The following is a 27,000-nucleotide window of genomic DNA, read 5'->3' as shown; positions in this document are numbered from 1 at the left end:
TAAAGGCACAGATCGAAGATACAGCCAAAGTTGTGCTCAAGGGAAAATCGATAGCTCTAAGTACCTATGAAAAAAAGGAGAAAGATCCCCACGTGTAGTGGCACACACCTGTGATCTCAGCATTCGGGAAACTGAAGCAGGAAGACTGCTGCAAGTTGGAGGCCACTTGGGCTACAAAGTAAGTTCAAGGCCAGCCTGAACTGAATAGCAAAACCCTGTCTCAAAAAGACAAAAAAAAAACCGAAAAGATTCTGAACCTATATTAAGATTTTTTTTTAAAGCAGGGCTGGAGATGTAGCTCATAGGTAGAACACTTACCTGGCATGCGTAAAGCCCTAGATTCCAACCCATCGCATCCACACACACACACAGTCTGTCTCTCTTTCTCTGTCTCTCTGTCTCTCTGTCTCGCTCTCTCTCTCTCTCTGTCTGTCTTTCTCTCTCTCTCTGTCTCTCTCTCCCTCTTCCTTCAAAGGAAGGCCTATGACCTTATCACATTACTGGTGAATCCTACCAAGTCTTTAAAGAAGAATTAATACATTTCTTCTCAAGCTCTCCCAAAATCCAGAAGATAAGAAAACATTACCTAATTTCTTCTATGAAGCAGTCTTACCTAACTGGCTTTGAGTAAAAAAATGTTGAGTTAAGATTCCATGGGAAAGGAAAACTGTAGACCAGAATCCCATAGCAGTAGAGATGCAGAACCTTTAACAAACCAAATCCAGCAGAATATAAAAAGAAAAACTCGACGTCTTAACCAAGTGGGATTTATCCCAGGAATGCAAAGTTGATCCTAAAGATGAAAATTAATTACTGTCATATATAATATTAACAGAAAGGGGTAAAAATCACGTGATCATCTCAACAGACACAGAAAAATCATTTGACAGAATCCAACACATCCTTTCATCATGAAGACACTTAGCAAATGTGGACTAGCAGATGACTTCCATAAGCTGAGAAGAAGCATCCAACCCAACCCACAGCCAGTATCAGACTTAATGGTAGAAGATAGAGCATTTTCCCCCTACAATTGGGAAAAGACAAGGATGGCCACTCTTGCCACTTCTGTTCAGCATTGGGCTGAAGGTTCTGTGCAAGGCAGTTAATCCTGAAAAAGAAAGAGCATGCTGATCGAAAAGGAAGCAGTAAAACTATTTTTAAAGGCTGGGGCTTTACCTCAGTGGTAGAGCACTTGCCTAGCATGTAGGAGGCCCTGACTTCAATCCCCAGCACTCAAAACACAGGAGTAAAGTGCTGCTATGTGCTGCAGCATAAATATACCTTGAAAATATGCAAAATGAAGGAAATCAAACACAAAAAGCCACATATTGTATGAAATGTATTGTATGAAAGTTCCACAACAGAGAATCCTTGGGGACGGAAAGTAGCTTAGCAGACAACAGATAAGAGGGAGAGGGAAATTTGGAATGACTTACAGTTACCAGCTACCAGCTTCTTTCTGGAATGATGAAAATGTTTTGGAACTGAATAATATACCTTTAAAGGATGAATTTTATGTGAAATATGTTTATTTTTTATAAAGTTCATGTTAAGTAGAGGCACCAACTCTCTAAGTATCAGGAGTCATCAGGGCCTCATTGCAATCTGGAGGTGTTTATATTTGTAATCCCAGGGAAAGATTATTGGAATTCTAGTAAGTGAATTCCTATCTACCACCTTATCCTAAAGAGACACAGACATATCTACAGTTGTGAGGAGCCAAGAGGGTCCTAAGTCTAGTGGGAACAGTGGCTAACCGGAACAAAGGCCATGACCCGGGACCAAACCCGGGCTTTGAGTGGCTCAGGGAAAGTGACTGTGCGAAAGGTGGGAAGCGCGTGAGTACTGTGAGCTGGGCTAGTAGGACGCACAGTGGCAGCCCTGCAGTGTGCAGAGAGAGGTATGAGCAAGAAGAGTATCAGATTCTGGTAATAGGTAGCCTGTAGTAAGTAGCCTGTAAGTTCGGGGAATCTGCATAACACAGTTAGAGGAAGTATCCTGTGTGTTTGGTCCATTGCTTCACCTTTGATGCCTGGCCTTTCTGCCCTACGGAGTGACAGCCTCTTTCAAGACTTAGTCCCAGCCAACAACGGGTGTCTCTCAGCCTAGCTCACCTTAGTTGTAGGCAGCTATAGGCAGGGACCTATCACTTTGCTTCAAAAGCTACACATCAGCACCTCAGCTAGACCCATTTGTGTTGTTTAAAGTCAATGGAGTAGGCAGAGTATTTTCCTAGCCAGTTCTGTACATACCAGAAATAGGACAAAGGTGAGCTACCATGGAGACAAATGGTCACCTTTCAGGGGGAGCCATCCCGGTGGTCCTGAACTCTCAGATCACTGTAAATGTAATGCACTGCAAACATTGAATAAATAAATTTTTTAAAAGGTCAAGTAAAAGCAGGAGAAGCAAGCTGCTCTGCGATATCCTCTATTCTTACATGCTGTGTTGCAGGGCAGAGGTCTTTCCAGCTGGGTAGGATGGGCCTCAGCAGAGGAAAAGCAAAGACAAACCTCAACCACATTCCATTTTGTGTAGGACCAGGTCTGCCAGAAGGTAGTCAGCAAACACTGAGCTCTTGCCCAGGCTATGATCGCTATCACCTGATAGGATAAATCCCTACACTGGATGACTTCATGATCTAGGGGGAGACAGAATCCTGAGTCAGATTGGTTAGGTTCACCGCAGCAACAGCTGTAGCAAAGCTGTGGAAACAGCGCTTTGCTAAAGCTTGGAAGAGTGGGAGGGTAACAAAGAAGGCTTTGAAGAGGAGATGATGTTTGAGCTGGGTGTTGGGCAGTCATAGTCAGGCACTGCTGATGGGAGAATTGGGAGATATCAGCATAGGGCCAGAGCAGGGGCGCCTTTGGAGTCCACTGGGTGGCCCAAGGTAAGACTGGAAGACACCATGGATAAGAGCCTGGGGAGATGTCAAGAAGCCAAGGTGTGGGCAGTGCTGATCCCTGGGAGGTTCGACGCACTTAGATCTGTATTTTTCAAAGATGATTCTGCAGAGACAGAGTGGTTAGAAAAACAGGGTAGAGAGGAAATGTGTAGAAGCTTTTTAGATTTGTTATTACAAAGGGTACTTTTTTCTGTTTCTTTCTCCCTCTCTGTGCCCTTTTCTGTGATCCGCTTCTGTCCGTCTGTCACCCTCCTGTAAAACAGGTGCATCAGCTACCTCTTGGTCTACCAAGCTCATGTGGCAGAAGCCTCTGTCCCCTTTCTCACCAAGCTGCCTCCTTCCAGTCCCGGACACCTTTACAGGCATTTAGGAAACTCTGGCCACCACATCTAAGTGGTAGTCTCTGTGAGCCTCTCAGGAGCTCAGGTTTTCAGAGGGTGCGTAAGTGTCCCAGTTTGTAATGAGTGACTCTTTAGTACCACTGTAACGATGCACTTATGCTAGCTAGGCAGACAAGTAAATAGCAGAGGTTTTCTTACGTCTTCATTAAGTTTTTGATTAGAGGCATAAGAACTTGCGGAAAATACAGGCTTTTGTAAGTGGGATTTGTGATATTGGGCTTTTAGTTTGAGATCTATTTTGTTTGCCAAGAAAGTCTGTTCCCACCCTAAGCAAGCCTTCTTGCCTCCTCTTCATCTTCAAGGACCCAAGGCAGATCCCAGGGCAAAGAACCCCTGTCCCGTCTTCTGGCCTAGCACTCAGCTGGCCGCCTTCTCTCCCGGTCCGCACTGTGACATTCCTGTTGATGCCCTTGTCTTAGCTACAGACGTTTGCAGAAAGCTGGGACTGCCCTGCCCTGGGACCAAACATCTCCTTCTTGGAACTGTGGTCTTCCTGCTGCTGGTTGGCACCTTGGCATTATTCAGTGATTCCTGAATGAAGGGTCCCACTCCATGGGTGGCAAGAGTCCACATGCTCTCTCCTTACCTTTTTTTCCTGATGCTGATTCATTTGATCAAGGAAAAACAATGGATAAGAGACTCATTAAAACAAGTTACAGGTGCACAGAAGGCATACAAATGTGCCTGGGGCAATGAAGTTACAATTTTTCCAGCTTTTTAACATGATTTACAGATAGAAATTATATATATTTAAAGTACACCTAACTTTTTTTAAATTTTTGAGACACGGCCTCACCAAGTTGCCCAAGTTGGGGTCAAACTTGTAATCTTGCTGCCGCAGCCTCCCAAAGAGCTGGAACCTCATATGTGAGCCACCATGTTCCACTCCAGAACTTATTTGTCTTATAACTATGAATTTGACCAAGATCTCCCCTGTTCCCCTGCCCCCCTGTGGTAGCCACTCTTATAATCTCTGTTACTAGGAGTTGGACATTTTAAACTTTCACATGTAAATGAGACCACACAGTATTTCTGTTTCTTGTCTGACTCCTGTCCCCCAGGGGAGTGTCCTCTAGATCAAGCCATGTTGTTGCAGTGATTACATTTTCTTTTTTAGGAATAAGTAATATTCCATTGCATACATACATGCAGCAAGTTTTCCTGACCATTCATCCATCAAGTGACATTTAACTTGTTTCCATTATCTTGGCTATTATGAATAGTATTGCAGTGAATATGAGAATGCAAATGTCTTCAGGATGATGATTTTAGCCCCTTTAGCTGTATACTCAGAAGTGGTATTGCAGGATCATATAGTAGTTCTAATTTTTGAAGGGACCACAATACTATAAACACTCCCCTGGTGTATGAGAGTTTGCCTTTCTCCATGTCCTTAGCAGTTGTTATTTACTTTTAATTATTTGAAACTAGGCATCCTAACAGGTGTGATTTTGATTTACCTAAAAGTCATATTTTAATACATTTGCAAATCCGATTGTATCTTCTCATTTACACAATAATTGACCTTTACATATTTCTTAGGACCTTGACACTTGTATGTTGTTCAAGAACCTTCCATAGAAAATAGATGAACGTGAAGCTATTCTGGTTTGGTGAGACATCAGGAGACTTAGATCTCCACCCCTTCCCCCACAGAACCTACTAAAGGCCCCAGAGTCCATAGATTAATTTGCAAGCTATGACAGTAGCTTATGGCAGTGATAGAGAACCTTCTAGAGACCAAGTGCCCACACTGCAACCCAAGACCCACTTACTTATTGCCAAACACCAACACTGCAGTTAACCTGAATGTTCGGCTGCCAGGGCATTGTTGAGTGGCTGGCTGTCTGGGAGAACTTGGCTTGCAAGCCAACAGAGAGGGCTCCACATGCCTGCTACAGCACACATGTGATAGATTTGTTGCCACTAGCCTGTGATACCATTCTCAGGGTTAGACATCGAAGACAGAGAATGAATGAGACGCAGCTGCCACCGTTAAAGAGCTGCTGCTCTACTGAGGAAGGCAGACAGGTGGGGTGATCAACGAACAGGTTCCCTAGTGTGGTCAGTGTAAACAGTGTGAAGCTGGAAGGCCCGAGCTCTCCAAAAACCACATTGGCTGTCATATTTTAACCACTCATATGTGGCATTTAATGGTGTTTGCAGCCATATAAATTCTACAGTAAAAGCAGGGACAAGGTGCTGAGGAAATAGAAGGCTGAGAGCTCAGTGAAGGAAACAGAGCTGCCAGAGAGACTTTGCACAGGAGGGAGGACAGATGAGCCAGTAGGAGTCTGCTTGCCAGAGGCCTGGAGCACCAGGAGGGAGTTGTGGCTGGGGTGTCTGTAGAAGTGCCGTGGAGATGCTGCAAGAGTCAAATCGCAAAGGATTTCTGTGCACCATGCCTATGGGAAAAGGAGGATGGGAGAGTTCAAAGACAATTAAGCTTAGGATCCACGTACCGAGATTTATGTATTAGAAAACCATTAGAAAAACCACTCTGAGTGGGATGTGGAAGGGAAGAAGAGTAAGGAAACTGTGGTTCTCTTGGAAACTCCTGAGGCTTTAGTTAGGACAGGCCTAGCATGTTTGGAACATACTTAAGAGCTGAAATAAACTCCATCTGGTGAGCAACTGGATTCAGAGGAGAAATCTGGGATGAAGCAGGGGCATGGGCAATCAAGTACCCACACTGTTGCCCACAACCTTTTGCTTTCCTGCATCAATCCATTTTACAGAGAAGAAAACTGAGTCATAGATCAGAATAAGGCTTCTTCCCCTGTACTGCAGTTGACTTAAGGGAAACAAAAAATGACAGCTGAACATTTCTACATCAAAGGAACAGTTTTTGCTTTTGTTTTAAGGCTATATAAAAGAAGACAACTTAGTTCAGTTTTGCTATCCATGCAAATGACTCCAAGTTCTTAAGTGTTACTATGATAGAATTCTACTCTGTGTACCCTGTTTAAGTTGTCAGGGAAGAGCATGGATCCTTTTAGAAATATTTCTACTAAAACGCAAAATACTTGGCTCATAGACCTCTAGTATCTTTAAAAAGAAAAAAACCTTTTCTACAGAATCATTCATTTTGGATAGGATAACTGAGAGGTTTTTGGGCTACGAAAATAGCATGTACCCACGGTGGTAGGTAAGAATGACTGCCTGGCAGTGCCTCCCTGGAATTCAGAAAGTACAGAAAATGCCTTCTACCAATTCAGTGTCTTTTGCTGGAGGGATGTTGCCATGATCCTGGCTTCTGAAGTTTGTGCAGAGTACAAGGACCATCTCCCACTCTCCTGCTGCTTCCAGCATCCGGAGGATGCCTGTTCCTTCTGCAGGAAGCTCCAAAGAGGGGGAGCCCACTGGCTTGAGCCCTGCAACAGCCCGTGCAGACTCAGAGCTTCTTGACACACTAACCACTGCACAGGCGGTTATGAAGTGGGATTTCATGGTCTTTGCAATTTGAATGAGTGAATAACTGAAGCATTAGAAACTCGGGTAAGTTAATGCAATTGGGTACACACAATAGTTCTGCTTCCCGCAATATTGTTAACTAGAACTGTGTCTCACAGTGTTGGGAATATATATTCAGGAGCCTGAAAACTGATACTCCTCTTTTATGTAAGGCAATCTTTAGAAATCTAATACTGTCTCTGAAAAGTTCAATGTGTTTAAATTAATGCAGTTTGGCTGGTTTGAAAACTGAAAACAGGTTAGCATTAAGACCGAGATTCCTTTGTAATTACTTTTTTCTATTGGTAATAACTGTTTCTTTAGAAATAACATTAACATTCTACCAAAACACAGCAGTAATCCGAAAGTTAATGTTCTGTTCATTTATAATTATATTTAATTCATATTTATGAGTTGTTGGGAGGGAGGAGTAAGAAAGAAGTGAGCTTTTTTAAAAAATGTTACAAGAGAAATAATTTAGAGGAAAGATTTTTCCTGATGGTTTGGAAGATGTACAAAGTCTCTTGAAGTAGGAAAAATATAATATTTAAACATGCAGTTACGTAAAATCAGATTTTATTAGCTGCAGCTGCAAATCTCTATTTTCATTATTTCCTAGTGGCACTGAGTGAATTCAGCGGGTAGACTTTCTGCATTTCTTTTTTTTACTAACCAAACTGTTAACATAAACAGCCCATGACTTTGGTTCCAGTGAGTCAATTAGATTTGTGAGGCGCTTTTCAGCAGGAAAAATTCTGTGTCTTCAGGCAGTCACTGAACAAGTAGCTTTGTGTTGTTCCCTTTGAATTGTCCAGGAAGCCTGATGTATTATTAATGAATTAATTTCTTGGTAGTGGAGGCCTTTGAATAGCGGTCTGTGAATGGGCAGTTGCCTGGTGGGGCCTGTTTTGGCTGCTGTCATTTAACATGTGTTGCTCTATTGTGAAGTCATACCCAGCCGTAGGACAATGCCCATTTAATCCACCATGGTGGGATCTCCACACCCCAAGCCCAAGTTGCATGCCAGGGTCAGTTACCCAGCAGCTCAGGCTGGGGCCCCGTGCCACCTCTCTGCCGAGTTGCTGTAATCGTTTTGCCTGCCGTTAATTTTCCCTAAACCAGGGGAAACGCATATGCAAGCAGCGAGATGTTCTCAAAAGCGATTCCAAACTGATCAGCTGGGCTGTTGCCTCCATTCCAGAATGGAAGCAGCTTTCCAGGGAGTGTAAGTCCTTCCTTCCTCCTGGAAATGGAAGCGTCTGGGCCCACGAGATCCCTGATGTTCTGAGGTCCAAAGTAGCAGATGGCATTATGATTTTCCAAATCCTGATGAACATTCTAACTGAACTTGTTCATTTCACAGTGTGTAGTTCTATTTTTTTTCATTTCCTCTCCCTTCCTCTTTCCTTTGTTCCTCTTTTACTAATTTTAAACTAACGTGGTATCTCCTTTAGGCAGTTTTAGATTCTGCTATTATTTATTTGACAGAGCCAAGGCACAGATTCACATAATTCTCAGCCTTTGAATTGTAGTTGATGGAGCTTTTGAATTTGTTTAAGAAACACGTAAGCAAAAAATACCACCAGCCCTCAGACACCATGGTCCCTGAAGTTCCGTTTTTCTCTTTATCCATGGCTCACAGTGCAGGTGGCAAATGGCAGTAATTATTTTAACCAACAGTTGAGTGAACATTCAGAGGACATCCAGTGTGGCGATGTGGACTTTGGGTTCACAGCGAGTTCTGTCTGACTTGATAGTGTTATGGCTTGTTGATTTTTCAGGACGCAGACCTGCCAGGTTCTTACACTTGAACCCTGTGTGAATGTAGTTCAGATGCCCTTACCTATGCAGAGAGGAATTACTCCTCTCATTTAGGGACCTGTTAAGGGTTTTCTCTCCTAGCTCTTCTCTTTTGTTTTTGTTTCATATATTTTATGATCTACTTTTAAGAGCTGTGCACTTAGAACCTGATAAAAATGCCAGCATGTATATAACATTATAATTAGGTCCTGGATCAAACATGTGTAGCTGGACTTTTCCAGAGGAAAAAAAAACTGACCTTACCGGTGTATGAAATTCAAACACTATACAGGGACAAGGTAATACCACAGGTAGGAACAGCGGAATAATTACCTTTAGACCAGCCTGAGCAAGGGACTTCCCATGAGGGTGAGCTCATTTAATGGTTCCTAAAACTCAATTTTGTGGATGTCAGTGGTCATGCTTGATTATTTGCAGCCACGCTTTATGAAAAAGCAATAGAAATGCATTGGGAAGCCACAGAAAAAGAGGACAATAACAGATTTTGCTTTTGTAAATGAAATCCCTTCGGTACGAAACAGTGTTTTATGCTGCCTAACCCACCATAAAGGGAGGTGTGTGGGTATGTTAGTCTGCAGGTGTAATTGTGAATGCGGATGTACTGTTCACATAAGCACCTCTAACTAATGCTGTGCACTGTAGCTTATAACCAACAAGAGACCTAAAAAAGAGAGAAAAGGATGTTCATTAGCTTTCCAAGCGACGCAATTGCAATTACAGTTTAAAAGATTAATCCATTTTCCTATTCTCTACTCACCTATTTTTGAGGAATTTTATAGAATACCAAGATGTTTGTCACATGTTTAGAATAATCTCTTAAGTAATATAAATGACAAAAAAGTAGAGTAAATTAAGATTTCATTGTGACATTAATGACAAAAGATTGATCCTCTTCTGTTTTACCCCAATACCAACAACTTCCAGAACACATTTAGGAAAAAGGAAAATAGGGGGGAAACATCTATGACCTCTGATTTCAACTACATAGAGACAGATTTCTTTCGACCTGTTTGTTTATATTTCGTGTTTTGTAGGAGCCATCTGGTAGTGATGCTTACTTGGCTAACAGCTGCTTCTCCTTGTTGTAAGGGTTTGTGGGTATGGTGAGTGTTTCAGCTGCAGAATTCAGGCCTTTAGCCCTGGTTCCTGGCCCATCTGAGACAAGTTAAATGAGCTGCTACTGTCATCCCAGACCCAGTGGACAGAACTTCACACCAAATGCCCACACATGTAATTTGTCACATCTAGCAACCCAGAGCAGGGAGGGGTGACCCAGCGTGGAAATTGAATCATCTTTCACTTTTCCTGCTCAGGGCTTGATGTGGAGCGGCATGAGTGAAACCAGGGCTCTGCAGTCTCCAGCTGGGGGGTCAGCAGCTTCCTCCTCTGATGACATCACTGCACAAGCCCCACCACCACCTCTGAGCCTCCGCCCACCCCCATGCTGTCCCTCACAACGCAGGGAAGCTGGTCCATTTCATCCGCATCATGAAATTGCAAATATATTAAAGCCCAAAATAGCAATTGTCCCCCCCAACTGTGGCCACATTTTTACATAACCTCTGCATTAGCAGGCATCCCTCGAATGTGTGCCAATCTGCTGTGTGCCTTTAGCTTCCTCATATCTTAAACAGGACTGGCTCATTCTCCAAACAGCCAGGCGCGCCTGTCCACCCTCGCCGCCCTCCTCCCTCTTCTAAGGGGTGACTGCCGTGGGTCTCACTCACCATCTAACACAGCAGGAGCATACAGAGAGGGAGAAGACCATTAAAACATGAACACTGCTGACTCCCGGACTGTACTACTGGGTTACACTGTGGACTGGTAGTTTGGGGTCTATGGATTCGATTCTGTGAAGATATTTAAAGCCAAGGTCCTTACTTTTGTTGCTTGGACTTTTTTTAAAAAAACAAACTAGGTTTTATCTCCAAGAGAACACAGATTTGTTCTGTGACCTCTGCCTGCTGTCTTACAAAGATAAAGCACCATGGAGGCAAGGCACCATGGAGGATCAAAAGCCAGTTTGAAAAAAAATGAAAAACAAAAAGCCAGTTTGAGCTCTAACAGGCCAACTGCTACTGTGCCTAACATGAAGCCATCAGAATTACTAATGACCTTTTATATGCCAGGTGTGGAGCCACGTGCCTGTGATCCCAGCACTTGGGAGGCTGAGGCAAGAGAACTGCCACAAGTTCAAGCGCAGCCTGGGTTCCATAGCGAGTTCAAGACTAGTCTGAACTACATAAAGAGACCCTCTCTGTAAAGAAAATAAGAAAAAAAAAAGACTTTTATCTCCACACTGCAGGTAGAAGTAGAATGACAAACCATTACTATGAAATTATTGGACCAGGCCATAGGAATGTCAGATTTGAACTAAAAGATATTTTTTAAATTTTGGGATAGAATGGCTCAGTTGCTCGTGCTAAAGTTCAACTTGTGATCCTCCTGCCTCAGCCTCCCCGAGTGCCAGGATTAGAAGTATGTACCACTGCAACTGGCAGAAGATTTACTTTTCAAATACGGAGCAGGCATAGTGGCTCATACTCCGGTAATCCCAGCAGTTGTGATGCTGAGGCAGGAGAGTCACTAAGAGTTTGAGGCCAGCCTGGGCTAAATAAGCAAGTTCAAGCCCAGCCTGAACTGCATAGTGAGCTCCTGGCTCAAATAAGTAAATAAAATGTGGAACATGCCTGGCAAATTGGACTCCATGTGATTCTCGGGTGTTAATCACCTGTTGGCTTGATTCCTTGACAGAATCAAGTTGAGTCTAGAAATGGACTCTTTTTAAAAAATTAGCTCACTTGCCATGTTTTATTTTAACTTTTGATGCTGTTTCAATCTAACCACCATACAACTGGCCTTAATATTCATCAGTGCAGCCGCACCCTGAGATTTTCCAGAAGTTGTCTTCTATCTCCCTTGTTTTATTGCCAGTACAGATAAAATCTTGGTTTGAAGGAATATCTGTTCTGCACAAGGAGAAGGAACTACGCACAGACCACCACATTCGGGGGCAGGGGGTGAAGAAAGAAGGAGAGCAGAGAAAGCCCCTCACAGCCTTTGGACTATTGTACAGGTCGAGTCATGCCTCATCCAAAACTCACAGACCAAAAGTGTTTCTGATCGGGATATTTGCATAGTTTGCCATGGAGCATCTCTAACGCAAGACGCTGAAATTCACATTCTCCCAAGTCCACAGTCCACTTCCTACCACTCTCCTTTGGGAACTTGGTGCACAGCCAGCCTGAGTCAGACCCGCGTGGCCTCCCAGTACCCCAGGAGTGCCCAGCCCTGGCACCGCCGCTTGTGCTTCCTTCTGTCTCACAGGGCCGTTTTTTAGGGATCCAAATCTCATCCTCCTAAATAAAACACAGATTCTGTTCATTCATGGGTTGGGTATCAACCAACCCACAATGCTGGGCTCATTGTCTTCGACGTGATGGGTGCTCAAAATTGTTAAATGAATGAGCACATCAATAATGAATATATCGCTTTCTACAATAACGAATGCTTATCCATCAGGGTCCAAATCAACAACAACATTGTCGAGTTTCGGGTCATCTTTAATTAGGACCATCTTTTAAAAGGCCAAAATGAAGTTCTCAGGAAGCCTTTTTTTTTTTTTTTTTTTTTTTTTTTTTTTTTTTCTGGTTCCAGGGATTCAACTTACCTCATGCTTGCCAGGCAGGTGCTTATGCTGTTGAGCTAAATCACTGGCCCCAAGAATATTTTTTTTAAGCAAAAGTGTTTTTTTCCCCCAGTTGTGTACTTAGGCTGGCCTTAAGCAGAGTTCTGCTAAGACTCTGACTTTCTTGTAAAACAAATAGCCTCTTTATCCTTTTAAACTTTCTAGTTTGATACAGTTTTAGAGTCACAGACAGTAGTGGTAAGAAAGGCTCTGCAGGAATCCTGTGTACATAGACACATCTAGCCTCCCCAGTGGGGACAGTACAGTATACAACAGGAAACTGACTTAGACACAAGGTACAAACCACTGACCTTATTCAGATTTTATTGCTGTTCCCTGCACTGTTTGTGTGTGTTGGAGAGGGGTGTTGGTAATAAACATGTATGGCGTAGGTCCTTTTAAAGCCAAGAAACATCATTGTTTAAAAAACAAAACGATCGTACAGCTCCGTGGTAGTCCCTCACATAGCATGAGCCCATGGGGTAGACTCCCAGCACCATTGAAATATAAAATCCCTTTAAAATAACGATCTCCCCATTAGGGAAGTCATTTCAAAAGTATTTATCTCATTCATATTTTTTTGTATTTAAAGTGTATAACTTACACCTGCCTGCTTCCAAGGCCACAAAATGCACTTCCTGGAAAACTTACTCTGCCTGCAAACTCATGGCAGCTAAGATTGGGATGGAGCCTCCTCCTCCTTCCCCTGCTCCTCCTCCTGCTCTTGGAGTGAGCAGATACATGTATGCGCACGCACGCGCGCGCGCGCACACACACACACACACACACACACACACACATACACACACACACACACACAGAGATTTTCTGCTGCTTGCCTTTTTTATGCCTGAGTACCTTGCTAACAAGTGCTAATAACAAAATACCCAGAGAGAGTCCAGTTGAAGTTAGCATACATTAAACATTTTGAACTTGTCCTTTTGCTCATAGATTGTGCATAATTAATAATTAAACAGTTTCAGTTGTAATGGGTTAACCTTTCTGAACTGTTCATTATTCACAAGGCAAAGGCATCACTCACTTCTTTCCCACTGTCCCTTGCTCTTCCTGGCATATATCGAGCTCACATTCCAGTTGCTTAGTGAAAGGAACTGACCAGGTAGTTACCGAAACCTCTGAGACTTGCAGACTGTCCTTCTTGATGACCAGAATTGCTTACTGAAAAGCTTTATGGCAGCTGTTTTTATATAATGGTTGTCTCCTCCATAACAAGATCCAGCCTGCGTCCCTTGCAGGGCTATAAAGTTGATTTGGGACTAGACACTCAGGCTAAGGCTTTTGGTTAAGGTTGTGTCCACTCTGCCATTCTATGCCTCTATGCTTAGAAGTTCAACAGAAAAGCATCCCAAAAAGCCCTTAAGGTGAAGTATGGCACCCAGGGTCTTAAAAGAGTGACTTTTATTAACAACTGAGAGTCAGTTTCAGCCAGTACTGAGAGTTACGGATGCAACTGCCTCTTCAGTTCGCGTTTATGTTTTTCAAATGTATTTCTCCATCTTTTCCAAGCCCTTATTTTACAGAGAACATTTTTGATAAATAAAGCAACCACTGTACTGGAATCTGTGAGTTCCCTGCAGTGGTTCTTGGCCCCCTGGAGCCCTGCAAGATGGGGTCGTTTCCTTCCTGTGAGTTGTGGGAAACTGGAGGCCCCAATTAGTGTATGCTGCCTTCCTACTTTCCCATAGGTTCAACCTAAACAACAAATAACTTCTTTCATATCCTGAGCTACACAACTTGTATTTTATTTTCTTTAAAAGAGAAAAGCGTGCTCCAAAACCCCTCATTCAGCACAGTGGCCATTCTCAGATATCCTGCTTTGGCCTGCATACTTTTGTGGGCTTGCAAAGCTCTCGGAGGCCACTGTTTTCCAGGGTCATTTCCACTGCCCTCTACCAACCAGTCTTCTGCGGCTCAGAAAATTCTTCCTCGAGACATGCAAAGCCCTGGATTTTGAAGTAAAAAGAAATACCTGGTATTATCCATGTGCAATGAGAATCCCCCTCACCCCACATCTTTGATGAGTGATTCTTTGCCAATGAGATTGAGAATCCACTCACTGTGGCTCTGTAAAGTCGACTTGGGCTGGCGTTTTCAGAAGTGAAATAAATTATTCATGGGTACCACCCAGTGTTCCTTAGTTTTATAATATGAGGAATTTAGCAGGCTGCAATATCAAGTCTTAAATAAAATTAACTATCCATGCAGGATGTCACTTTTCCTCGTTTCGTTTGTCATCTGTGGTAAGATGACATCTTCATCGAGTTGCTTGGTCTGTAATTCATTAATTTACTCTTTGTGTCATACTTTGAAATGAGACCCACATTAGCATTATGTTTTATACCAGATATTGGAAGAAAAAAAAAACAGTCCAGAATTTTAACCATCTCAGTAAATATTCAGCCACACTAAGACAGCAAGCAAGCAAGCTTTTATTTTCCTAAATATTGCATTTTAAGGCTTCTAGCCGTCAGATGCTTCCATTGTTATAGACTCCAAAAAAACAGAAATCTATAATGAAATGGCTTAGAGAAGCTTCCTAACTGGTTAGAATCCGTAATTTCTGCACCTCAAACTTTGAACTGTCTTTTTACTCATAGTGTTGAGACAATTAAGTGTCATTTCTTGAACTGGGCCTGGTAACATCTGACAGGCCAGGTGATATATATGATGTTCCTAAAGCAGGCCACAACTGAAATTGATATCATGCTTTATTTTTGCACTTCAAACCAATGGGACTTCTGTGAGCATTTTACAGTGCCTTTATTGAGGGCTGGTCATGTCATTGTGTGCCTTACTTCTTTTGAAGAAACCATTTCACTGGCCTGTTTTTCATGTCCTCTCTGTGTAGTGCCAGCACGTAATCCTTTGAACTTGGTAAGATTTTATTTCACTCCCATTTTTCTTTCTCCATGGAAGCCTTTCTCTACTGATGAGAATTTTAAGTTTAGAATATAAACCTTCCTATCCTCTGGATGAATAGCATAATTCAAAAAGGATGGGTATGCAACAAAACTAAGACCCATTTTGTTCTTATTCTTCTATCAACCTCTTGGAGATGTTTTTCTCCCTTTTTTGGCTGGTCTGATCCTCTCAGTTCCTTTTGATTTAATTGTATTTTCCAGCAGTTTCCAATTGTTTGAATTGAAAACAAAGCCTTAATAAGAGTTCTAGTTAATTTTCTGTCTTGTAATTACCGATCTCATTTTTCTGATAATTGGCCACAGCAATTATATGTATATTTACTAATCACATAGGAGGCTGTGCAATTGTATCTATCTGCCACCATTGATAATGACACGCATATTGCAGAGGTGCTTTTATCATCTTCTTTTTTCCACTACATCAAAGCTATTTCCTCTCGTTCTCAATAATGAATACATGCGTGCATTTGACACAGTTGTGTGCTAGAGAAATTGTTTGGCTCCCACCAAATGCTGCATGCTCTGAGTTTCTTGCCTGCAGCGCTGGAAGGTTGTATGTAATGATATATTGCTCATCCAAATGGCCAAAGCACTCCAAAGCACAGTGAGATTAAAATAAGTCATTCCTTTGTTAATTTAAATAGGTGCATGTATCATACTTTGCAGGGCACTTTGTGTAGGGATGTCAGGGAGGAAAAAAGGCGCCGAAAGGTATTTTTAATAGCAAATGAGAATAGAGTCATTTGCAGCTGCCTACTTTATGTGGCTCTCTTGTTCCAACTGTAGGTCTAATGAGATGACTGTTAAAGTACTCTGCAGTGTAATTTCATTACATCCTGAGCTGCTACACTATAAACACAGTGGCGCTCTCTGTCATTCTTGGAAAAACTCCTAAACTCTTAAAGCCTTCCTTTGCAAATGATAACGGGCTTTGCTCTCCACGTTATATGATTGCGGGCGCCATTTGTCGCTGTGGAGTTTTCTGCTTTTGGGGGTGACTCCTTCTACCACTCCAGTTTTGTTTAGTCTTGGAGGTGGGAATTGCTCATTGTGTCCTTAATTCACTGGCTTCCTCCTCTGACTGAGCTGGCCTAGACTGATGAATAGGCTGAAATTCCTTTTCAGGAAACAGCTTCCCCTGAATATGCCTTTCTATTAAAGTGAGAAAAAAATTTTAGGCACACATGTACCATCTAGGGGCAAGCAGTTAAAAGCAGTCAGAGATACAAATAAATGTAAATAAACACGAAAGTGTAAATAAATAGCAAATCCAGTAAAAGAAACAAAGGTCAGCACAAGAATAATTTCACAGCTCTTTGTTAATTACAAGACCATTTGTGTTACTTAAATAATCATTAATTTCTCATTTACACTTTCCCTACCTTCCTTTCTAGCCCATGGCTATCATTGTCCTCTCTTCACCTCCTCTCCCTATTTGCTCTCATGTTTCTCACCATTGCAGAATGTGTGTGACTGGAAATTTGGCATCTTTTTGCCTAAATGTGTGCAAGGCGGGTATAGCCAGTCCTTTTCATTGAACCTCATGTCATTGTGTTTCTCTTTATTCTGCTCCCCTGAATGGGCTGTGTGGGGTGGAGGGTAAAACAGAAAAGGAATTGCCCTGACTTCTAGTGACTTGTTTTTCCTCCATCCCAGGATTCGCCCGTCCTTCCGGTTGGAGAGTTCTCCGAGCCATTTGTACATTTCATCACTCAGTGGTGAGCCCGTTTGCAAACATGCCATGCCCTCAATGTAAACGCTACATGCCATTAACTTGGCCACTCCGGGAGACCTATGGCTCTCCCTGCTTTCTTTTGGAGACGGGAGGGACTTTGGGGCCTTGGGCAGATGGGGTAGTAAAGCTGAAGAAATTGTTTAAATTATGTAAACGTTATTTACACAACGGGTCATAAATGTACTTCCGAGGCTCTCCCCATTTTAATAAACAGCTGAGAGTCAAGCTCTTCCTTTGAGCACAGGCATTGTTGCCATCCTGTTGGGGTGGGGTTTTTTCCCTAAAAAATTATAGTTTTATAGCCCCTGTTGAACACACATGTGAAGCTTATTTTTATTAATGTAACCTCAAGTTACCCATAAAACTGTCTGTCACTTGGCAGATGCAGCCCAGTTTGTTCTTCGGATTTTCAGTGAATAATTTTTGTCTGTGGTTATACTTTAACTGCATTACTGGGGTTTCATTTTCCCAGATTCTGATGTTCAAAGGAGGCCGAGCGCACAGTTCCGTGGAGCCTACTTCATCCCTCAGGAACTGAGGAAAATGGGGGATTTAGCCCAAAGGGGCCCTGGGAAGCCCCTTGTCATTTTATACCTGAGGAAACACAGTTTCCGGCCCTGGGTTCTTTTCCAGCCCTGTGCCCATATCCTTCCAGCAGAAGGCTGCCTTCCTCGTCCTGGCCTTGTCTCTGCCACCCCTTCCCTCTTCTGGGGCACCTGTGGCCTCCCAGGGCCTGTTCACACTGCCCTCTCCCTCACCCCAGCATGGGAAATTACTCAGGAGAGCAGAGGAGATTGGGAGCAGGGGAATGACTGTCCCCAACGCCAGAGACAGCCAGGGGCCTTCTGGACTCTTCATAATCACCTTAGCCGCTGCTCTCTTCATCAGACACTCCCCACCCCTCCAGTGCCACAGCGCGTGCAGACCCTGCCAAGGGGAGCCCTTGCCCTGGGGCAGCCAAGGTGATGCAGTCAGGGTCTGGCTGTACACCGCCTTCTCTCGCGTGATCCATCTGATGATTACGCCAACGTGAAGCCAAGAAATATTCCTTAATATAAATGTCAAGCGTTACCACCTTTTGACTAAGTGTAATATGTTACCTCTTAATAAAAATGTCACATACGGTTTCTATAACAGAGAAAATGTGAGGAAGAACACTTCCCCTACTTAAAAAAAATTTAACACTGTTCTAATATTTTGTAGCTTTTAGAAACTGTTTTTATTCTGCAAACCTTTTGTTTCCAAAATACGCCATACTAGAAGTGGTGCAGGGAACATACTGATTATACACTGGAATCTTGAACTGTTTTGAAGCTCATTAATGTTGTTATCGCTGGTATTTAGAAACATATATCCATCTCTTAATTTCCTTTAAATGCAGCACCTAAAAACACTTAGCAGCACATCATGGGAATGCCCTACTTGCAACACACAAATTGAAAAACCTTGCAATTGCTTTGCTGCCCTGGCTTGGGCTCCGCCCTCTCCAGGCTCTAGAGACCCTGGGTTTGTGACAGCCAGCCTATCTCCCTGTGTGGTCTGAGACCAACCTGGTAGTGTGGCTGGGCTGGCCAGTGAGGAAGAAAAGTGGATAAGACTTTACTGTCCTCTTATCCCCTCCCCCCAAAAAATAATCAGCTGTTACGTAAAAGTTTTATGAGGCAGAGGGAGGGATAACCTGTGTTGAAATTTCCACAGATGTCAAGCTGAAACAGAAAATGATAGTGGGTAATAGCCTTGTTTCCCCATGAGATGCAGCTACTTTGGACTGCTCCCAACTCCACTGTGAGACAGCTTAAATTACTTGCTAATGGATGCAGTGTTCAAGAAGTGCATACGATTATTTGTAGGGAACGCAAATGTCCTCAGTGTCATTAATGGTTCATAACTACGGTTCTTGTTTACCAAATGATCATTAAATCTTTCTATTTAAAAAAAAAAAAGTACTGTCAGCAAACAGAGACTATATGGAGGGTTTACTTTCTGCTTATTAGAGGGGGTCTTCTATAAAGAAAAAGCATCTGTGTTGTTTTGCAAAGATCAGAACAGCAACCTCTTCTCATGACTTTATCCTAGACACTGAGTTTAGAACAAACATGGCCCTGGAGTAGGCACCTACCCATGGTCACCTCTGTCCCTTTGGTCAGTGCTTCATATTAAAGCTAAATACATGCCACAGCTACTAATTATTCCAGTTGGATGGAAGGCAAGAAATATTTTGCATAAGGAATTTGATTCATTAAGCAGCATAAACAAATTTAGCTGTCCCACAGCTGTTGAATGAATTATGAACTTGTAGCCCAAAAAAATGGAGGTAGAGATAATGTGTAAAAACCCACTTGTTATTTTGCAGCATTATTTTCTGGATTCTTGACCTCTATTACTTTGACCTTGGGAGTCATCGTGAATGAATTAGGTGTTTTCTCATTTGACTTGACAGTCCTGTTTGTTTTCTTACTGTCTTATCCCAATCACCAGAAAAGAAGTATATTGTTCCTAAATTTAAGATTGATAAATAGATAACTCAGTCAGGAAGAGATTGTTGCTGCACTTTTTCCACATTAATTTCAAATGCAGGATTAGAATAAATTTAAATTCATTCTTTATCTTTATTATAAAGTAACTTTAAAAAAATATTTTTGATTGAGAAGGTCCCCAGAAATCTGACTGAAGGCCAAAATAAAAGGAAAGGAGAAATATAGGTCAATACTTTGTCCAAGAATTGACCATTATGAATTCTGAAAAAATCCAAATACAAAGAGAAATAATGGTGGATATTAACTGAAAAGTTTACAGATTATATGAATAAGAGGGTTGTTTTCCCCCCACTGCAGCATGCGGAAACAGCCAAAAGAAAGGCCAGCACCTGAGGAACTGATGGTAAGTGAATTTTCTTAGTTACCTTCTGCTGGCTAGCTCAGTGGCATAAGCACCTGCCTGGTAAGCACAAGGTCATGAGTTTGATCCCCTGTACCACTTAAAAAAAAAAATAAAGATTTAAAGAGATCAACTTGAAATTTTAATAATCCACCGGCCCTAGTGAGAGAACAGCATTGACTTTGTTTGGGTAGGTCTTTTGAAGCTTCTACCCTCCAATTACTGATTTGGCTTTTGAAAAACTCACCTGTTGGGGCTGGGGATTTAGCTCAGCGGCATAAGCGCCTGCCTTGCAAGCAGGCAGTCGTGAGTTTGATCCCGGGTACCAATAAAAAGGAAAAAGACCAAAAAAAAAGAAAGAAAAACTCACCTGTGTTTTGGACCAGAACTTCCCTCCTTTTGCCTCATTGAAAGGCACAAACTTAGCATGGGCCATTCTGTGTCCCCGTGCCCACTGTACCATCCAGCGGGCAGAGGCCCAGAAGCAGAGAAGACAGTGCTATGTGAACGCTGGTAATGCAGTTCACTAGGAAATGCTGGATGTGGTGTGAAGTCTTCTTGGGTTGAAACGAGGCTGGCTACAAAAGATCACCTTCATATGAATGCCTGGTCTTTCCTGAGAGAGATGTGACTCGGCTGCGAGCGCGGTATTCTCAGTTCCGAGGCAGCTTGCTTTGACTGCAGATAACAGTTTGTACTCAGGCAGCCAGAGGAACAGAGAGGCTCCCTAACAGTTCCCAAATGGTCATTTATTTAATGCAGATTGTTGATTTGACAGGGCACAAGCTGATAGGATGATGTTAGGATGGAGCATTAGTAAATAGTAATTGTAGTCTGCTCTTTGTGATGTCCGTGTATCACCCCCTGCCCTTGCATGACTGCAGCCACGACTCTCTCCTGATTGTCCTTCACTCTGTAAACAACCTGCATTTTACAGATAGCAGTTCAGAGGGTTTCATTCTTTGTATTCACCTAATACATACTCTGAAATGCCCAAACTTCTGTATAATGCAGATTTCATCCCCATATAAACAGTACTTTTACCATGTACAGGACTCTCACGGTAAGTACATTTCTCCTTTGTATTAACCCTGGAGCAAGATCTCAGATTTCATAGTAGTTTCAAGTTAAAGTTTACCACTGCAATCTCTGCAATTTATAACTTTAACTGTCGTGTCTGAAATAAACTGGTGTGGGTTTATTTATTTTTTTATCTTTTTGATGGTTGGGAAATTCTTGCAGTTAGTCACATTTGAGAAAACTTCGAACAGGTTCTAGAGATGGGAGACCCATTTACTTTGTGCATTATTATGCTATGGCTGGGTAGCTGAGCTATTAAAACAAAGGAAGACATTTTCATAAAACAGGTATCTGTTGGTAAATGCATGTCTCAGTGCTGTGATGAATTGGCTACTTACAAATAAAAACATCTGCAGATTGTGCACATACCCAGTGTGCAGCTGTATGTGTGGCCAAGAAACACCTCTCCAGGTCATAAGGATTAGGCTGAAGGGTGAGCACTTTCAGTGCCTTGGAAGCAAGTGAATGTGGGGTGTGTGTGTGTGTGTGTGTGTGTGTGTGTGTGTGTAAGAGGGGAGAAAGAAAGAAAGGACTTGTCCTTAAATACGTATCTTTGTACTCTGGTGTGTGCTATCACATTTTTAATTAATACCAATAAATCAATAAAATACAATGAAACTATAGTCACACAAAGCACCATCCTGTACTTAAGCCAACATTATTTTTAGTACTACTCTCAGTTTGGTTTTAAATGACTTTAATCCCAGAGGTACAGCGTGAGTGGGCCATATCCCCCCCCCCCATTCAAAACCACTCAGGGAGAAGGCGAGAACAGAGAACAATGGGGTTGGAGGCTGAAAGCCAAAAGATTGGTTCACATAACAGATGAGAAATAAAGTGAGGTGTCCCTCACCTTGGAGCAGAGTCACAGTATAGGGACCCAGGCTTCAGGAACCACTTCCTTTATTTCTCTCAGCATATTAATGGCTTTAATTTTGCCCTTTCCCTCTCCGCCTACAACCTATTTGATGGTGCTCCCATCTGGAAGCAGGGAACCTCCTCTGGAATGCATGAACTGTAGAGCCCATTTGTCACTGTGAGTGGGGGCCTCTGCCTTTTGCAAAAAGAGCAGTTTATCTCCCAAGCATAGAAACTCCAACCAGCAGGGTACCATCGTGGGCTGCACAGCTTGGGCCACATCAACTGTGAGGCCTGCAGGATTGTCAATGTTTCCCTGTGGGGTTGCATTTTCCAAATGAGAGGAAGAAATTCAGAGATGGAGCTAGGTGGAAATACTGAGAAGCTCGTAAGTGAGTGCCAGGTGTGGCCTTGACTGAACACCACACATCCCAGCCTAAAGAAATTAGAATGCAGGAGGGTGGGACTGATCATCCTGCCTCCCAAGCCAGACACACACCTGGCTCTCAGGCTGTCTTTGGCTTTCTGTTTGCACCAGGACACTTAATATCAAATCTAAAAATCATGATCCATATGTCTTAAAGATGAAATGTGAAACACTGGTTAGACTCTGGAGACCATGAAAATCCCAGTGTTACAATTCATTTGTTGTTTGTCTATTTGATTCTCTCCACTTAGTGTGGTGATTGTAAGGGGCATTGTTATGTCTTAAGTAGAAGTTTCATGACTGAAACATTGCCTTAACACTCATATTCTGGGAAGCCCAAAGTCTGTATCAGTGATGGCAAACCTTTTAGAGCTTTTAGTGATAAAAAGCAGCCCACTGCAGCACACATGCCACAGGTTCCCCACTGCTGGGTTTGAGGTGATGCAGTTTTCTGATGGGTGGCCATGAAGCTAAATGAGGCGTTCACTCAAAAGTTTCATTGTCATCCACACTTGCTTAAAAGATCTCAGGACCAGGTAAATGATTGAATTTGACAGATATTTGTAGTCCTGTATGGTGAAAGCCCTGTGCTTGACCCAACAAAAGACAGAGAAGAAGCCCTGAGTATATAGTCTTGCAGGGCATGTGGCAGACTCATCAGTAACTAGACGAAACAGCAGTTACCAGGGGACTGCAGGGGTTTGTGAGGGCCCACTTAGGGAACTGGGGAAGGCTGTGTGGAGAAGGTAGCGTTTGAAAAGGGCCTCTGAATTTTCAGAGCATTTTTGAGGGACCTTTCCTGACAAAGGAAACAGGACAGGCAAAGCCTGGGTATGTGTAGGCCCCAAACCTTTTCAGAGTAATGGGAAGCCTCTAATGAACAGAAACCCATTTGATGTTAACTTAGTGGAATTTCCAAGCCCCCAAAGTGGAGTTCAGATAGGCAACGTATCTACCACCAGCTGGTCAGTGGTGGAAGGATTCCACTCTGCTAGAAGGAACTCTAGTGTCTGTGTCTGAAATTTTTGACTTTATGTAGCAACACTGCCGCACACCCATGTGGGCCTTTTTCCTTGAGCGAATTCTCTTGAAACTCCTGGTCCTGAGGGAGGCTTGACCTTTCGTCAGCTTTTTCAGAGTCTGTTGTGAAAATTGGGAGTCAGCATTAAACTCCAAGAGTAGAACCAGCCACACAGGCAGCCTTGCCCATTCAGCATGCTGATGACCAGAGAGGTAGGAGCCGGTCCCATGCACCTCTTTCCACTCCTGTGTAATATGACTGTAATCTTGAAAACCCTACTTTAAAACCTCACCAGTGTCAGTCACAGGAAAGACCTATGATAGAATCGCCCCAGCTCTATGACCTGGTATTGCTAAACACAGAAAGGAGTTTCCAGGCAATAGAGACTCTGAGGGGACAGCAGACAGAACACTTAGCAGGCTCCAGACGGCCTCAAGGACATCTTGGAGGAGCGGGGAGCTCCTGCCAGCAAAGAAGGATTGGTGGGACTGTAGCAAGGGGAAAATAATGCAAGGTGGTCAATTTTCCCATAAGGTCAATAAGCAGATTGAGGGGACCAAGAAAATCAAAGTCAGACCCTTCGATTCAGAAACAAAGAAACAACCTAGGACATGAGCCCTCAAATATGGGGGGTCCTAGTCCGATATTGCTCTTCAGATTATGTTTAAACACTCGCAAAGAGGTGAGATGAGAAACATTACTGCATTGACCGTGTGCTTCTTTAAACCACAGGAATTCCCTCTGGGAAGCTGCTCTTCCTTTGGGCTCTTTAGTGGCTTGAAGGGGGCAGAGGTTGTGACTTAGCAGGAACAGGCTCTGCCAGTCCTTCCTGTGTCACTGCAACAACGCATTCCCTTCCAGTCAGCGTCTTCCTCTGCAGAACTGAAAGGAGCGTTGGATCTGCAGGCCTAGACCAAAGGTCTGTGACTTCAGGAATTCTTCTAGAGCCCCTGGAATCGCATGTAAAATCATGTGTTCGATGGGGATTTGTATTTTTTTGTTGTTGGAAAGAGAAATTCATGGTTGTCACCTGTTTTTCAATGTATTTCACCTGGAAATACATGACTCTAAGTGACTGTTAAGCTCTCTCTGTCACCTTCCCATCCAGAGGCCAGGATCAGACAGGCAGCTTGGGAAGGAAGCAGGGAATCCATTCCCTTAGAGGTCGCCTGCTGGAGTGGGGGAAGGGAGGGGAGGCCCCTTCCGGGGGACTCTGGGGCTGCCACCAGCTGTCAGGCAGCCCTTTAACCTCCCCGCCTGTCCAGCAGGGAAGGCTGAGGACCCACACACACTCACAATTTTGGCTCAGAGTGCCATAGATATTGCTATACATTTAGAATATTTCCAGGAGCTTCCCACATCTAAGCTCTATTTAATGGAATCTATGCATAGTAAGTAATCAGGTCAGAAGAAGCCACATCCCGGTTTGAGATCAATCGCTGGCTAATACTTTATCTAGGCCACTTTATTATCTCATGCTGATCTGATTCCCTTTCTCCTCCTCCTTTGTAGCATGCACTTTGGCTGTGGGAAAAGTACGTATCCCATACATATTAAAAACATATACCCATTCTATCTGTATGTAAATGCGTGAGGCACAGCTGGATATTGCAGAGGAGTTTGATTTACTAATAGTTATTATCTGTTCTAGCTGTTCAGTGGCAAAGAGAATTTCAGAGAAACAAGCTGGCGCAGAAATTGTCTTTATACTATTACTATGCTGCTTTGGTAATTGTTTAAAAACATGGGTTTTCTCTTTCGGTTCTAATAATATCGTTATTTTGTGCATTTCCTTGTACATTCCAGAGCAGGGCATCCTGGCTTAGCATTTCCTCAGATTTGGTTTTCTAAGTCAGATACTCAAGAAGAAACACGGGGTGCAGTTTGCAACTGAAATTTAACGTTTTGCTTAGAAAGCAGGTAAATAGTGGGACTGGAAATACAAGAAGCAGGCATGGCTCTTAGGGAAAAGGGTGTCAGTTATAATCCAAATAGTGCTTTTGGGTTTTTTTCCTTTCATCTAATGCTAGCATCTATAAGCTTGAAGGTACCTCATTTCTCAGTGAAGGCTTTATTTACAAGAGGAGGCAATATTTGGGGGCTAGTAAACACCAAACTGCTCTAGAAAAATCTGTTCAAACATTTAATTACCTGCAAAGGTATGTTAACTTGTTTAACTCCTCTAAATTAAATTGTCACTGGTAGCTTTTCTGCTTTCCCAAACTTGATTGTAATTACACTTTCAGAGACTTTGGTTGGTTGTTCTCTCCTTTGATCAAGGTATATGATAAATTAGGTACCTACATGGTCCCTTTTAAATCCACCATTAGATTTCCGTCAGTCCAGCAAAGTCTGCCGTGACCTTGGAGCTTACACCAAATGGCCTTGTTTGCCGTTAGTAGACCTAAACCTTCAGCTTGTTAGGAGACACAGAGTACACTAGACAATGAAGCAAATGCCCTTGCTTCTGCCTGTTGTGGTAAAGAGAATGTCGATTAAAGAGGACCAGGTCAAAGGGAAGGGGAGGAGGCCAAGATTGTATGGAGACAGGTAAGCAAGAGCCAACAGCAAGTCTTGGGGAAGTTATGGGGGAAGGAGAGATGGGGAAAGGGGTTCGCTCTTTCCGGGAGTACTGAGCTCAGAGAAAGCGAGCACCACCACACATTCTGCCAGCTGGGTCAAAGGCAGACTTCCAGGACCTCTGTGTGAGCACGTGCGTGTGTTTGTGTGCATGTGTATGCACGTAGAACTGAGGAATGCTACAGGCCTGCAACTCTTGGGAAAGGCTCAGGGACTACAGTGCTTCCAAAGCTTTAAGCTTTTGAAGATACAGTGATGCTTAAAAAATGCTGCCATTTAAATGCTTAAAAAATGCTGCTTAGCTATCTCCTGTGTCGCATGCAGCATGTCTGTAAGTGAGCCTCTGAGGCCACACTCCTGTGTGTCTGACCACCCAATCTTGCAGACATCATTTTTACTTGAAAGTACAGGCAAAACAGCTCATCCGCCAGAGTACCTCAAATTTCTAGAATTCCTGGCTAGGGCTGCTTCAAACACAAAAGTCATCACAGGCTCTGCAGAGGGTCCAGTTGACAGTCATGCAATGATGCTTTTCCCCCCTCAAGTTCTAAGAATTGTTAAAATCATCTGTTTATGTCTACTTACATGTAGGGATCCACTAGTAATAAAGAAGTTGATTTGAGCTCTTTAATTGCACTTAATTATGGTGGCAAAATTACTGGATGCTTGAGATCTCACTAAATCAGACAGCTTTAATTTGAATTTTGATGACACGTTAGCACTTCAGCAAGAACAGAGGGATTATAACTCCTGAAAACAGGCTTCACTTTTGTTTTCCTTTAGATGTGAGTGCTTAATCTTTTCATGAGACATTAGCAGATAAATATGTGTGTGTGTGTGTGTGTGTGTGTGTGTGTGTGTGTGTGTGTGTACATATATATGGTAAGAGAGACACAGATAGTTTTCCTTGATCATCGTGATCTGACAGCTTTAATTCTCCATGAAGGATAACCTTCCTCCAGTCAAGTCAAATCTCAGTATGGCAGTGATTTGCCCATTCCCAGTTTGTGGTTGTTTGAACTTCCTCTGACGGCAGTGCTTCTTTCCTGTTTGATCGGGCTGATGGCTTCCCAACATCCCATTTCAAGGTACAGCCTTCCCTGGCCACAAGAAGAGTGTGGTTTCCTTGGATGCAGTAAAGTGCATCACCAGGCTGCTTTTCATTGTGACGCCAGGTCTCCCTTCAGTTTGTTCGCTTTAGTTCCCTGA

The 27,000-nt window shown here is 43.0% G+C and overlaps 1 protein-coding gene across 15 annotated transcripts in view; it reads left to right on the top strand.

Moving 5' to 3' along the window:
* The window catches only part of Map2k5 (mitogen-activated protein kinase kinase 5), a 246,249-nt gene that overhangs the window by 194,034 nt on the left and 25,215 nt on the right, over positions 1–27,000 (top strand). For 8 of the 15 annotated variants that reach the window (XR_010050301.1, XM_063257801.1, XM_003480203.5 and 5 more), the window contains 2 exons: positions 16,870–16,931; positions 19,783–19,828. The exons of 2 other annotated variants lie outside the window; for them this stretch is intronic. Coding sequence is in view for 12 of the 13 variants with exons in the window: in XM_063257801.1 (XP_063113871.1) it covers positions 16,870–16,931; positions 19,783–19,828 (108 nt within the window). In the remaining variant the exon portion in view is untranslated. Of the gene's footprint in view, positions 1–16,869; positions 16,932–17,420; positions 18,092–19,782; positions 19,829–27,000 lie in introns of those variants that run through there. 5 more of the 15 variants (XM_063257812.1, XM_063257808.1, XM_063257809.1 and 2 more) reach the window with 2 other exon arrangements.

This window comes from Cavia porcellus, unplaced genomic scaffold, assembly GCF_034190915.1.
Source record: "Cavia porcellus strain 051 isolate PalLab524CR breed Dunkin Hartley unplaced genomic scaffold, mCavPor4.1 scaffold_10, whole genome shotgun sequence".
Lineage (NCBI taxonomy): Eukaryota > Metazoa > Chordata > Mammalia > Rodentia > Caviidae > Cavia > Cavia porcellus.
Note: the sequence above shows the minus strand (reverse complement) of the source record. Positions and strands in the feature narration are given on the sequence as shown.